Below are 15,008 nucleotides of genomic sequence, written 5' to 3' on the forward strand. Positions count from 1 at the left end.
CTTGTTGGAAGACAATACCACAGTTTGTGTTTGCCTTGATTGTTTGGATTTTTGTAGGGGGCTTGGCTGAGATCAGCAGGTGTTGGGGGGGAAGGAGGGGGGACGCTGTGGAAGGGCTTGGGGCCCCTGGCTTGGAGCTCTCTGTTCAACACCATTAGGCTGGCCCATCCTCTTCTCCGGATTAGTCATTATTTTATAAATGCCAGTGTTTTCCTCCCTTTTGTTTTTGTGGAAAAGCAATCAAGTGTTGCCCCAAGTCAATTAGGAGCCATTTGTTTAGCTTGATCCATTGTTAAACAGGCAATGGGGTGGGATGGCCCCGTGTTCAGAAGTTAACCATTTCAGGGAACTCTCTGCCCAGTTTGGACAGAGCAATTCATTTGCAGCCATAGGGGAGGCTGTTTACACACAGGATTACCAGCATTTGATTGACAAACTCTTCATCTAGCAGCCTGTGCCATAGAAAGCTCATTCTAGTGAATATAAATTGTATTTTTGGTATGAAATCCAGCTGCTGTAATTTAGGAAAAGTTGTTCCTTCTCTAGCTTGTAATTAAATGCCAAACCTTTGTCATGTTATTTCAGTCCAGTTTAGGGAAGGTAAAGTATTGGGGGTATTGCTTGTCAGTTTGCTCGGTTAATTCTTAACTTGTGTTATGCCACTAACTAGAAAGTGGCAGGTGGATGTTGCAGCTCTGCAATATTTCTATGAAGAGGATTATGTGTGTTGCCTGTGACAGGAATTGTTCCCTACCAGGGGGGTTGTGGACACGTGTTTTGGGGGGGCTTTCTGGGAAGCAAGCAGCAGTGTTGTTTTCTGCAGACTTAGCACCTAGCTGTAGCGAATGAGAAGCCGCCTGCTCACTGGGGATTTTAGCAGATAGCCTCAATTCTAAACAGAAGTAATTATCTTAATTTTATTTCTTTTCAGTGTGTTTCTTGGTTGAACTGGGGTCTGTTCTTAGCCCAGAGACTTGCCAAAATTCTCGGGGAGGTAGTTCAGAAAGCAGGAGTGTGGTATTTGAGTTTTCAAAACTGGACCAGATGTGCTTTCCCCCTTCCTAAAATATCTTCCGTGCTAATGAGGTTTGAGTGTCGCTGGTGTGTCCTATGGGATCTCTCCAGTATCTCACTGACAAGATTGTTAACCCCAAACTCCATTTGACTGGAATTCTCCTGGCCACATAATCACAGATGGAACTTTTCTCCTTTGAAAATTGTATATAATCTTGTTATTGGCTCTAAACTGCTAGCTTTGTGTTGCTAATGATGGATGTGTGTGTGCAAGAGAGAGAGGCTTTGATGAGATAGTGTCTTGATTCTGTAAAGTCTATAATACACCTACCCCTTATTTTTGTGACCCTGTCGATGGACTCTCTCTTCTTCACCTGTGCTATAAATCTGTGCTCAGAGATCAGTCATCTTAATTTGGAGTTGAGGGTGTGGGAGTTAGGTTGGAGGGTGCCTTCCCCTTTCACATCAGTGGATTCTCTAAGCCAGGCTCCACTGAAGAGCGCCTGGTTCTCTGCCAAATTCCCCTCCAAATGAGGGCAAAGAAAGCGTAACAGCACTGCAAACATGCCAGCACAGAGGCTCTGGGGTCTCTTCCTCTAGAGTAATTTCCTGCAACTAGGTATTTAGTAGAATCCCTAGCAGCTCAATGGTTAGTGCTCTGTGCTGCCCCTTGGGATCGAGTTCCATGGGGATGAGTGGGATGCATTGAAGGAAAGAATATTAAACTTTCTCCTCCCCCAAATCTGTTGGGAAGCTTCTAATTTTCTCCTCCTTTCTTTGTTGTCTGCCATTGGTTAGGGATTTCACTGCAACAGTTTCCTTGGTCTTTCATTCACACTCTCTGTGTCTCTCTTTTTTTCCTGCAGAAATTCCAGATTTCCTGACCGAAGAAGAGTGTAAGCTGATTATCCACCTAGCTCAGTTGAAAGGGCTGCAGAAAAGCCAGATCCTGCCTACTGAAGACTATGAGGAGGCCATGGAAATGATAGAAATCAGCCAAATGGATATCTTCAACCTGCTGGACCACAACCAGGATGGGCAGCTGCAGCTCAAAGAGGTAGAGAGAAACCTAGAGAGGTTTGATATGAGGACTCAAGAAGAGAGGCTGTTGTGAAGTTGCTCATCCTTGTATGGCTAACTGTACCAAGGCGTGGCTGAGCCCAGCCCAGCACGTTTCATTACTTAATTGGAGGAGGTCAGGTCTCTACAGGACTTCAGCATGGAAGGGAGACTTCGTTTCTCAGATTGATAAGTTCAGTAGCAGTGATCCTGCTGTGGGGTTGCTAGGAAATGTCTGCTGTGATCAGCTGGGCAAAGGCTCCTATGCAGAAATAAGAGCCAATGTGCAGTTGTGTGTTGTTTCGTATCTTCAGGGCTGTAGTTGGCACTGGGAGGGCTTTGCTTGGTGAAGCCTGCAGAGCTAGCCATGCCTTCCCATGGTGAGCAGGGCACTGCAGAGTCACTGGTTAGAATTATAGCTCTGTGTGTAAGCTACTGAGTCCGCTAGGGTAAGCAAGTGCAGAGAAGGCCTCCGAATGAATGCAGCCATAGTGTTACAGCACAGGATTGGGAGTCACGACTTGGATCCCAGTCGTGCCTTGACTCACTGTGTGACCCTGAGCAACTCATTTTCCCTGGATGTGTGTCACATTTCCCCAGATGTCGAATGGGGCTAATGACACTTTACCCTCCTTTGCGAAGTGCCTTCAGGTATGCAACTGAAAAGCGCTATGTCGTTGCTGAGTATTGCTCTTGATCATAGTGTGACTGCAGGACAGGCCTTCTTCCTCCAAAGCCTGGAGTCTGCCTGTAGCTCTCTGAGGCGTTTCCTTCCTGGATCCTCTTCAGAGAGCAAGCATTTCTTTCTGAACCGTTCCCTTCGAAAGTCTTTAAATGGCACAAATGAAAACATTAACTCTGTAGCTGTTCAGTTCACTCTCCCTCCAAGGGAAAGAGAGACACTTGCTGCCTTTGCTTGGCTATTGGCTGGCTTACTCCCAGCTGTGCTTTTATGATGGCATAAACTGAAATGTTAGAGCAGGTGCTGGTCACACTGCTATAGCTAAGGTTGCAAAATAGCTTCCATTTGTATCCCTTTCTCCTGCTAGCTGATGTCCTTCAGAGAAGCTGTCTCAGAATTCAGAGCTACCAGCCCATAGGGTTTAATTAGCACTACAGAGGAACGAATCATTGCCCAGGATGTGACGATCTTATTCGTAATTTCAGGTGCTGACCCACACCCGCCTAGGGAATGGCAGGTGGATGACCCCTCAGAGTATCCGGGAGATGTACACGGCGGTCAAGGCAGATCCTGATGGCAATGGTGAGAGGGGCTTTGAAATACAGCCTCTGAGAATCCCTTTTATCTCTAGCGCACTGGAGACCAGATCCAGTGCTGTAATGTGAGCCTGCTTTATATATACCAGGGGTCGGCAACCTTTCAGAAGCAGTGTGCCGAGTCTTCATTTAGTCACTCTGACTTAAGGTTTCGTGTGCCAGTAACACACTTTAACGTTTTTAGAAGGTCTCTTTCTATAAGTCTATATTATATAACTAAACTATTGTTGTATGTAAAGTGAATAAGGTTTTTAAAATGTTTAAGAAGCTTCATTTAAAATTAAATTAAAATGCGGAGCCCCCCGGACCGGTGGCCAGGACCCAGGCAGTGTGAGTGCCACTGAAAATCAGCTTGCATGCCATAGGTTGCCTACCCCGATATATACCAAAAAGCAAAATCCAGGACAAAGCCCCCTTTCTCCCTTTGCCAGTCCCCACCAACCCTCAGAGCCCCCCGTGAAGTAGGTAGGTTTTATTCTCTCACACACACACACCCCCTAGTTTAGAATAGAGAAGTGATTTGCCTGGGCCCACACAAAAGGCTGCCTGTAGGGCTGAGAAGAGAACCGGAGCCTCCGGACTCCCTTCCCCCTCCTCTAACAACCCCTTAGCATTTGCCTTATGGTGCTAACTGCTTAACGCCCTTTTTTGACTGTAGGTCTATTATAATAATCTACGCTGATTATTTTGAGGGTGGCATTTGAAATCGCTGCATATCTAAGGTCTGGTCTACGCTGAAAAGCTAGATCAATCCCTCTGTGTCATTCAGGAGTGTGAAACCCCCCGAGCAACACAGTTAAGCTGACCTAGCCCCATTGTAGACAGCGCTAGATCAACAGAAGAATTCTTCCCTCTACCTAGCTCCTGCTTCTCAGGGATGTGGGTTAAGGACAGTGACAGGAGAACCCCTCCTGTTGCTGTAGTGAGTGTCTACGCTGAAGTGCTGCAGCGTTGTAAGTGTATACGTAGCCTAATGGCTGTTAACGTGTGTGGGGGGAGCCAGGATTGCACTATTTCAGGCACATGATTCAGCCCCAGTTGAGTGGTGGTGTACAAGTGTCTATATTTGTGTAACGCACACGGTGCCCTGTAAGCTCGGCCTTAATTTGTGCCACTGCATAATGGAGAATCCTTTGGGTGCAGCTCTGCTTTGTTCCTCTTTAGTTAGTTCTTGGGGACCTGCAGCCCCTTTAATCACCAGAGCTGTAAGATGCTGCTGCCATACCCCCACCTTTTCGGGGCGAGTCTTGTCTCCTTCCTGCTGCTCCCAGATTTGGAGCGCTGCCCTGCTAGCTCCCCTTCCTGATGAAAGGGTGTCGGGGTCAGTGGCCATGAAGGCAGTTTCCTCAGTCAACTCTTGGTGCTTCTCCCCCTCTCTCTTGCCATCAGAGTTTTAATATGTTCCAAGAGTCCAGTTCTGCCCGTCCTTCCTCTGGCCTTCCAAGAGCTCCCGCTGTCCCAGGCATGCAGTTTAACCTCTCCTGCTCTAATTAGAGCGCCGTCAATTGAGTGACTCTCCGTTTCCTAATCAAATTAAGTAAACATGCAGTCTGTGCCCACTCACTTCCAGTGGCCTGGCTCTCTGGGCAGCCCTGAGGAACTGCTTTGGAGTAGGGGAGCAGCATTTGGTGAATGGGAAATTTGGCTAAATATCCGGTCAGCACGCTTGCCTCAGTGCTCTCTTGGCTCATGATGTCCTTGGCTGGGTAAAGGGCGGATGAGCTAACTGTGTGGTGTTTCCACCATGCTGAACTTTAATAAATGAGAAGCTTCAGTTCTACTCCCGGGGCTGTGATCTGTGCCACTGGCAGGGCCTCACTTCCGAGTCCTGCTCCCCTCCATTGTTACCAGCCCAACGGGCAGCCCAGGTTACAACCTGGATGTGGCACTGTGTCCTTAGAGGCAGGCGGAAGTGGGGGACAGGGGATGTGCGCAGACAGCTGGAAATGGTGACAGCTAATAGTTCAGCTGAGAGTGCCAGCGTCTGGGGAAACTGTCCTAACTTTCCCTCTGACAAGCCCCCTTCTTCCCTCTTGGGAAAGAGGACAGTGGAGCTCGATGCCCAGCTGTGGCTATGAACCATAATTTCTCGTCAGCACAGTGAGTTCTCTGAAGTTCAGGGGCAGCCGATTTGGAGGCAAACATTTCTAATCCACAATTAGATGTGCAGAGCTGTCTGGGCACATGCTGGTTGCTGTGCAGGCCTGTGAGGTTGCCACACTGCCAGCGTGTGACACACAGGGCTAGACACCAAACCTGATTCTTCTTAAAATCGAAAATGTCAGGGTCTTCCATAAACTGGGAAAGGCAAAAAGATAATCCTGCCCTCTGCTACTCACGCATCACCATTACAGGGGAGAGTCCAGGCATGCATGTCAGGAAGGAAATGTCTGTGTTTTAATGGAAGCCACCTTTTACATCTCATTTCTTGATTATCGTCACTCTCACAGTAACCAGAATATAATCTGTTGCATTTGCCTTTCACATTTCTCTTTGAATTACATAAATGCAGAAAAGCTTCACAATCCCCTTATAAACTGTTTTGTATTCACTGTTTAAAATTGGCAGATAATTCTTGTTTGAAATGTGGGCAGAGTCCTTCTGCAGAGTTTTCAAATCAGAGTCCATTTATTCATCCAAGTAACAAGTCCATTTAAAGGGGCAGTGCAGCATTTTAGCTAAGGCATTTCAAAGGGTAGATCTGGAGAGGCTGTTTATTTCTTTATAGTAGATTACTTTGTGTTCTTTAAGAGCTCTTCACAGTGAAAATGAGGGTAGCCAAAATGTAGCTCCAGAATTCTACGTCTCATGGCTGTTGTATTCCTAGAGTTCCCAGCATGGCCTCTGCCCAGATAAAGACAGAATATTGCATGCTGGGACCTGTTGTCTTCACTGGTGCATCTCCATATTAGAGACAAGAGCAAGTGCAATCGTCTCTAACACCTATCAGATGCGGCTCTCTGGCTACCAATGAGTTGCCAGTGCAGCCCTCAGACATGGTTGCAGGCCCTTGGAATGGCGTGCTTTAGAAGGGTAAAACCCTACGGTGCCGAACTCTCCCTGAAGGCTGGACACTCCCAGGGAAACGTGCACCTGGACCAGAAAGCTGAAGAGACAGCCTGCTTTCCTTCTCTTTCATAGGTGTGTTGAGTTTGGAGGAGTTTAAACAGCTAAACATTCGTGACTTCCACAAGTACATGGGGAGCCAGAAAGTGAAGATGAGCGATCTGGTGCGGAACAGCCAACACACATGGCTGTACCAGGGTGAGGGGTCACATCAGGTCATGAGGTCCATACGGCAAAGGTAAAGGCACTGGCAGGGTAAGGATGCTGTGTAGGCACTGCCATCATGTCGGGGGAAAGGTGGGATGCACACACATGTGGGGGACGATATACACACAGTGCAAAGCAGCTGTGCCTCGGGTCCCAGGACAACATGAAGTGGTGGTGATCTGTTCAGTCATCATGGAGTGAGAGCCGTTGGAAGACCGGGATCAGTGAATGCTGACACCGAAGAGGGAGATTCCCATTAAGGCTTGAAATTCATCTACAAACGCATTGTTCTGTGGACAGAAATGAAGTTTTCAGCAACTCTCTTTGCTTCTGGGAGCAGCCTCATAGAATCACAAAGACTCAGTGTTACATGGGATAACTAATGGAAAGATTCACCGGGTGAAATTGTTACCCATTCCCAGTGTTAGCTGATTTGCCAGTAATTACTGTGCATTTACTTTAACTACTCGTACATCTCACCTGGATCTTCTCACTGACAGCTAACAAGTGTAGCTTTATTCCAATTGAGCTAAGCCAGTTTAATCCTCTGAGTGTACATCCAGTGATAGGCCTCGCTGTGACGGTGTGACCCCATTTGTCCATCCATTGAGATTGGATTCAGCCCTGCACAGACCTCAGACCCAGCCCTCCTGCCAAGCCCTAATCTGGGACACTCATTCACTATAGATGCAGCTGAAAGTCACTTCCATCTCCCAGCAGATCATATTCTCTCAAGCCCACGGAGGCCAATAGTTGAGCCATGCACAGCTAGTCCTGGCCTAGCAAGTGGGTGGCTAAAGTGGTTCAAGGCCTAAAAGTGGCTCTTGTCCACCCTCCTCTTCAGTGTGTCCCAGAAAGAGAACTGGTCCTGGTGTTTTATATGCCACCTTGACCAGAGGGGGGCAGCAGCTGCAGTTTGCATTGTGCCTGTTAGCTGGAGCCCATGGGCTCCTGATGCAGTGCCAGCGTGACCCTTATTTGGGCAGTGTTGGGGTGTCCCTGCTGAAGCAGAAGCTTTCTGTTCCAAAGGCTGCCATTCAAATCCTTTGTAGGATTTGGAGATTCTCAGAAGCCAGAGCCCACATAATCCTGGTACGGATTTCATGATCCAGGCCTAGCACTGCAGTCCCCTTTCCCCAGCCCCAACAGGGTAACTAGTCTGGGTTCTTACAGTGTTTCTGAGAGGTTCCTGCTCGCTTTGGGGATGATCGGAGATGTAGGAAGTTCTTGAAGGGGACAGAAATCCTAGAGCTCCAAGGTCTGGTCTCAGTGCTTGCTTCCCATGCACCTCAGTCCTCCCTGTTGGGAATAGTGCAGAACAGGAAGCAGAGGACAGATGAGAAATGTGATAAGGCTATTGATAGCTAAGTCTTTCTGCCCTTCTATGCAGTCCTGTCATGGTCCCTCTGCTTTGCTATGGATCTCTGAGCTCTACCGGGCCATTTGCAGGACCCTGGGGAAGGGAAAGACATGGCACCTGGAGGTCTCCAGGGACGTGTACAGAAAGGAATCTTTCCCAGCAAGTGGCAGCCCTGCTGAGCGAGAGCAGCTTAGCCAGGAAGTTTGATTAACACTGACTAGGCTTTTCTGCTCCATTGTTCTGGCTGTCCAGTTCTGTGATGGGTCCCCTCATTCTGTATGCACTAGGTGTGGTGTTGTGCACAGTCTTTCCAAAGAAACTCAAGTATAAAAGTACACCCGGTACCTGCTGGTCCTCTGGACTCCAAGGTCCTCAGAGCAGGGAGGTGTTGGTCACTGGTCTGTTTCACCCACTGCATCGTGCTGTTGCGGACTGTGCAGTGAGTAACTCGCTGAGTGTTTAGCAGAAACATGTTTTGCAGTTGTCTTGTAAGCAGCTTTGAGTATCTGGTGACCTTTCTTCTTGGCACGAGGCCTTTTGCTACTGCAACAAGGTGACCTACCAATTGACTTAAATGACAAATATCACCTTCTGCCCCGGCTGATTGCCACACTGTGTGTTGTTCTAATGCAGTTTGATTCATTCAGGCAGAGCTCCCTCTAGGGTGCTTTTGAACATGCATTGGCATGTCCCCTTTACATCAGGCTCCTGGCTTCTGCTCATGGTTGAGGAGGCTTGGGTTTACACACGGTATTCTCTCTAACTAGGGGAAAGGGGAACATTTAAACCGTTTAAAACATTCTGTGCATCTCAGCCGAGAATGATATGCCATGGGGAAACCAGGTGCTGGGGCTGACTGAGGCTGTGAGGCAGGCTGGATCCTACAGGAGTGATTCAAAAGGGAGGAACCAGTTTCCCCGCACTTAGATCCCTCCTGGAGACTCTTCTACCCTGACACTGCATGAAGTCCCCAACTCATAAGACCAGGGAGAGAGGCTGTGGGATAGTTTATACACTTGAGAACCATCAATGTGTCTTATCAAGGCCTTGACTAGTTATCACTGGGCCCACTTGCTGCAGCTCTTCTCCGCTGTCGTCCTCCTAGGCTCTTTGAGGCAGGAAGCGTCTCCCTGTCTGTTGAGCACGGTGCACGTTCCTGGTGGCCATAGTGGGATTCATAGAAGCTCAGGGTTGGAAGGGACCTCAGGAGGTGTCTAGTCCAACCCCCTGCTCAAAGCAGGACCAACCCCAACTAAATCATCCCAGCCAGGGCTTTGTCAAGCCAGGCCTTAAAAACCTCTACAGATGAAAGTTGGCTTGTTCTGCTTCTCCCCAACCTGCTTTCCGGCTTTCCCAGGGTGATGCGCTTGACCCGTCTGCCTCCTGAGATTGTGGAGCACAGCGAGCCCCTGCAGGTTGTGCGGTATGACCAGGGAGGGCACTACCATGCCCACGTGGACAGCGGGCCGGTGTTCCCAGAGACGGCCTGCAGCCACACCAAACTGATCACCAACGAGAGCGTTCCCTTTGAGACCTCCTGTCGGTGAGTCGTGCACTCAGCTGTTAGCTTCACACCAGGCCAGCTTGGTGCCAGGGCTCAGTCTGGGAGCAGATTAAAAGGAGACCTATCTAAAGTGATCTCAGTGTGAGACGGGGGGCTAAAGGCAGCTCACTTCACTGCACATACATTGTGGGTTTGCTTGCTACCTTGCTCAACTGAAATGGGAGTGAGAGGGTTAACCCCTTTGGGTCCCTCTGGCCAATACAAGGAGAGTCACTGACTGGCTCCAGGAAGCTGTTGGCCCATCCCCGTTGGAGGCTAGAACAGTGCTCCATAGTGGGGATAATCCTGCATTTTAGCCACACCCTTGAGAGCAGATGAGATGGTCCCTGTTAGCCTTCTCCTTGGAGAACACTCTATTCAGGCTCTGGGCCAGGCGATACATGCTTGAGCCCCTATGCACGTGCCAGCAAATCTAGCCCATTGGTTGTGGGGACGGAGTTTAGGGAAGGGCTTGTGTGAGCCTGTGGGTATCTTCACTATTCCAGTTGCACCCTGTAAGCAGCTGTGCTCTCTGTCTTACAGCTACGTGACAGTGCTGTTCTACCTGAACAATGTGACGGGGGGAGGAGAGACCGTCTTTCCTATAGCTGATAACAGAACCTATGAAGAGATGGTAAAGGAGCCTCGCCCCCACCTGACCCCGTCTGGTTGTTTTTGCTGGCCCCTGAGTTTGTGGGATGTGATTGGGGGAAGGCGGATTTGGCGCTTGGGTTTACACATGCTAGTCTCTCTAAGTAGGGGACAGGAGAATGTTTTAAACCAAGTGATAAAGAATGTGACAAAGCCCAGAGGGAAGAGACTAGTACAGGGCTGTGACTAACGGGGACACTGGAGAGCCTCCTGGGGAGAGTGAGCCAGTGCCCAGCACAGGTTCTGCTTTGCTGCTCGCCTCTTGGCAGATTTCCTCACAGGAGGATGAAAGCACTTTGCTGTCACTCCAGCTGGTGCACGAAGGGAACAGGAGACTATTGAGATGGCCAGAAGGATAGCAGAGCACCTGGGGCAGGGTGGGGAGGGCAGGCAGCTCACTGACTTCTGGACTCCCTAAATTGGCTGCTGCAAATGTGAGGGGAGCTTCCTGTTCTGCCTAATGCAAATGTAGAGCTGTTTTAATGGAGGGATCCGATGGAGGGGGGCAGAGGCTCCTCATCCCAGTCCTGTTTGCAGGGTAATGTTTAGTCTCATGTCTTTTTCTCAGTCTCTGATTCAGAATGATGTTGATCTACGAGACACACGGAAAAATTGTGATAAGGGCAACCTGCGAGTGACGCCACAGCAGGGCACTGCTGTCTTCTGGTACAACTACCTGTCAGATGGGGAAGGTACTGTCCCACTCAGCACGGCGCCTGTGGGGAGCGGGGGAGAGCAGCCTGTCTTTGGGCCTCACTGTCTGTGTTGTGGGTCGGGGCATTTCTTCACATGAATGGTGAAAGGACGGCCAAGGAGCAGCAGCCAGGAACGGATGAGCACTGCTGAATTCTCCTTGGTGGTAGCTGGGCTAAAGCGTCCTGTGTTCACAGCCAGAAGATCAATGGTTCCTAACTTCTTTGGAAAACTCACTGGCTGCCTGGTCTCCAACATTGTGCCCCAGATTCTCCACAGGGGGAGCAGGGCCCAACCACTGCCGGTGGCCCCAGGTGCATCCAGGAACAGCAGGGAGGGGCTGCTACCTTGTCTCCCTCCCCGCTCAATCACAGCCCAGGAGGCTGTGGCTGCAAGAAAACCCCCTGGTGGCCACATTTGAGACATGCTGCATTAGATTTTGAGATGGTGGTGCAGAAAGGAAAGGGGATTACAGCTGCCTTGTGAGCAGCCTGTGGTTTCACCTACAGGAAATCCCAGCATCACTGCCATGGAGAGACTGAAGGACAGGTCTGGGCTCCAGCCACTGCACAAGACTAGAGCACCTTGGTGTGCTGTCATTGAGATCCCAGTCGCTCTGTTCAATAGCAAACAAACAGAACACACAGAATAGCTGCTGATGTGGGTCTGATGCAGAGTAGGGCAGAGAGAATCGGTGGTGCTGTTGGAAAGTGCTGGGGATCAGCTATAGCTGCTGTTTCTTTTACACGATACGATTAATTATTTTAAAAGACAGATTTTACCTTCCAGCAGCCCTGGGATTTTGCCTTTCAAAGCCTTCTACTGGCAGCATCTGTCATTTCTGTCCTGCTTTGAAAACTGTTCTTCATATCCACCAGCGTTCAGTCCATAGGTGGTGATTAGTTAGCTAGCTATGGCAAAGCTAATCCCTGGGGTTCTCCCTTAAACCAAGTCACTGTCCTAAAATCGTAGTAGCTGACGTGGTCTGACATCTCCTTTTGGGCTGGATTGTTGTACTTGTCAACAGGAGAATTATACGTGCAGGCCAGAAGTTAGTCCTCAGCCACATGCCTGTCTGCACTCTACCGCCCTAGGGAGACACTGCGGGGTTGTGAGGTACAGTAGAGTGCAGTGACAGTTGTGGTTTGTTTTCCTTCTGCAGGCTGGGTTGGCGACCTGGATGAATATTCCCTGCACGGAGGCTGCCTCGTCACTCGAGGAACCAAATGGATTGCCAACAACTGGATCAATGTTGATCCCAATAAGAGGCGCCAGCTCCAGTTCCAGCAGGAGATGGCTCGCTATGCCAAAGAGGGGGATGAGGCCCAGAACGAATGGACTGTAGATAAATCCTACAGCAACGTGCATGTGGAATTGTAGTGTCCCAGTGCAGCTGGGCCTGGAGGTGCCTCTTCAGTAACACTGTGGGACCCTTTTTGCACTTGCCAGTTTAGTTTATATTGCTGTAAGTCCTTTTGTATTCTGCCCTTCCCCCCTCCCCACACACATCCCTGCAGTGGTCCAGGCTCTGCTGGAGCCCGCATCTCTGTTGGTCAGACGGGGGAAAGCACTACAGTAACGAGCCCGTTGGGAAGCAGGCCTCATGCTAATGAGACCGAGGTTGAGGAAGATTTTGACAACGTGTATTTTTATTTCAGGTTTGTTTTTTCGTGTGGGAGGTCCAAGTATCAGTGAGCCCTGCCCAGCTGAGGCTTCTTGCCTCTCCAGGCAGGGCCTTCTTCAGGGGAAAGGCGCTGCCAGTGGTTCTGCAGAGTTTCAACCTCTCTTCATCCTGGGTCTCGATTTTTTTTTTTCCCCATTGAAATGGATTCAGTCTCTCTTTAGCTGCCTCCCAGGGGTTTCCTTGGCACCTGCCAGTTTCGGTCCCTAGAGTGTCCTGCTGCTATTCCCTCCTCCCTCCAGAGCATCAGCTTGGCTCTCTTGACCAGTAATTGGCAGCACTGTCAGCTAAGCCAGAGCCCTCTGGTATGGAGGCTGTATAATCCAGGAGGGAACATGGGAAGTGGGGGTCACTGAGCTTCTGCATGAAGTCACTTCCCTAAGTTCCAGCCCCACGATGTGAGACTGATCGGGGCAGAGGGGTGTCAGTCCTCCCGTATTAGTAGGAAGGGAAGTGTTTCAGGTGCGGCTGTGTGCCTGTGGAGATCTTGGAGTATAATGCTAATGGTGAATCCTTCTCAGGGATTGATGTGGTTCTGAAATGCTTTTATGTTGTGTTGACTATCAGGGAGAAGGGAAGCTTTTATGTGCAATAGCAGCAGAGCTGATTAAGTGTGTGTGTCGGGGGAGAGTTCACTCTAACTTCGTGATTTGTGTGGCTGCCTTGTTAGGTGTTTGTTTCCTGAAGGTTCCTTCTGCCAAGTGATTCTTTCCCCCCAGTCACGGAGCTACGTATATATACCAATGTCTCTGTAGCAAATTGGAAGCACATTGGGGGAGTGACTCCCAGTGCCTCTCTCCGGACAACTGAACAGAAGAGGTCTCTGTGTATCATCATCTGATCCTCACGTGCTGAGGAGTTGGTCACTCCCGGCTCACCTTAGCTTGAAGCATTTTCTACTTTAGATTTCAGTCAGTGGTCTCTTTTTGTGGGAAGGAAAGAATTTGAAATGTAGTGAGGAGTGGAACAGATCCCTGCCTTGCCACAGCACAGGGCATGGGCTGAATGCATTACTGGAGATGGGATTTCTTCACGGCTAGTACATCCGGAAAGTCAAGCGAAGGTCCATGCAGCCCTTAGGGCTGAGTGAGCCTGTTGGATGTGCAGCCATATGCTGAGGAAGTGGCTGGAGTTGTGGCTGAGGTGGGAGCTGGGTTGGTTGGTTTGGCTTTATTTATTTATTCATTTATTTATTTGTTTGTTTTAAAGCTGCTGAACTGAGGAGAGGGCTCAGTGTGCTACTTTAGTGCCTGATGTTTAGCCCTAAGGCCAGGTGGATGCACTGATGATCACAGCTCTATCCCAGTGTAATAGTATTAGGTTACATGCCACGCTAGTGAGAGAAAACTTACTGCATCAGGGAAGTCTGACCACAGTTACCCTGCCAAGCAAGGGGATTAGCCATGACAGAAGGCGGGCATGGTGAAGTGTTGCTATGAAATCTAATTCCCTTTTATTGCTCTCTCTGGCTTTTGGGAGCAGTTTGAAATGTTCAACAGAACATTTGCCCCAAAGAATGGGGGTTGTCCTGTAGCCCCAGCCCTAGGGAACTGGGTATGTTGCTAGTAGTTATTCCTGTGTTACTGTACTGCTACTCAAGCAGAAATAGGAGATGCACTAAGCTAGTAATGCATGTTGCCACCATGCAACCCTCCCAGACAAGGAGACCAAGAGGACCCGATCAATATTCTGTGTCTCATAGGAATGTGCATCCAGAAACAAACCTGCAGTAGGGGATCTCCTACCAAGGCACTGCAAAGGGTTAACAGTGTGTTTATCGCATTTCGCTTTCTTCCAGGTGGACACTGGAACCCTGCTGCCACTTAGTGAGCAGGTTAGCAGGAGTGTATTGTGAAGGGTCTTCTGGAAGAGAGTAACCCTAGTTGTTCGGTAGTAGGAATATAAACAAGACTCCAATGACCGGTCCCGTTCAATGCAGCTTGAATCTGCCCAGTTGGAACCCTTTCTAGCTGTATGTACTTGACTGGGATTCTGGGGTTTGGTGTGTGCTTTGGGAGTGTTGCTGCCCCTTCCTGTGTTCGTTCCACTTTACCAGCAGAGACTAATCTAAGAACGGAGGATTTTGTACATTATTTTTTTAAGATGTTGTAGCTCAGATGCTTTCTTCATAGGGTGATGTGATGTCATTTTATTTATTCTCCAGAAGGCATGACTTTCTATTGGATCTGCCAAGTCCAAGCCTGCAATCAATCTTTTTGCTGCTCTTAGCTCGTTGGAGTGACTTGGCACTGTCAGTTGCATGTGCAAGTGACTGACCATTGTCTGCCCTTGGTTTTCTGTGTTTTCCATATCCTCATGTGCACCCAATAAGTTTTTCATCCCTTATTTAATATTTATTTAATTTATTGTATCCATGTGCAAAGAAGCCAGGCTATCTGTCCTGAAAATAAAGTTTTGAAAACTCTTTGACTCTGGCGTTAGTAATGTTAGTGTTT

At 49.0% G+C, this 15,008-nt stretch overlaps 1 protein-coding gene across 4 annotated transcripts in view; it reads left to right on the forward strand.

Moving 5' to 3' along the window:
- P4HTM (prolyl 4-hydroxylase, transmembrane) overlaps positions 1 to 14,979 on the forward strand; it is a 28,391-nt gene extending 13,412 nt beyond the window's left edge. The window contains exons 3-10 of one of the 4 annotated variants that reach the window (XR_005601337.1): positions 1,881 to 2,071; positions 3,241 to 3,337; positions 6,493 to 6,655; positions 9,342 to 9,527; positions 10,071 to 10,161; positions 10,747 to 10,870; positions 12,034 to 12,336; positions 12,530 to 14,979. Coding sequence is in view for 1 of the 4 variants with exons in the window: in XM_039547896.1 (XP_039403830.1) it covers positions 1,881 to 2,071; positions 3,241 to 3,337; positions 6,493 to 6,655; positions 9,342 to 9,527; positions 10,071 to 10,161; positions 10,747 to 10,870; positions 12,034 to 12,251 (1,070 nt within the window). In the remaining 3 variants the exon portion in view is untranslated. Of the gene's footprint in view, positions 1 to 1,880; positions 2,072 to 3,240; positions 3,338 to 6,492; positions 6,656 to 9,341; positions 9,528 to 10,070; positions 10,162 to 10,746; positions 10,871 to 12,033 lie in introns of all 4 variants that reach the window. The other 3 variants (XR_005601338.1, XR_005601339.1, XM_039547896.1) reach the window with 3 other exon arrangements.
- The last annotated feature ends 29 nt before the right edge of the window (positions 14,980 to 15,008 follow it).

The sequence above is a fragment of the Mauremys reevesii genome, linkage group 7 (genome assembly GCF_016161935.1).
Source record: "Mauremys reevesii isolate NIE-2019 linkage group 7, ASM1616193v1, whole genome shotgun sequence".
NCBI lineage: Eukaryota > Metazoa > Chordata > Testudines > Geoemydidae > Mauremys > Mauremys reevesii.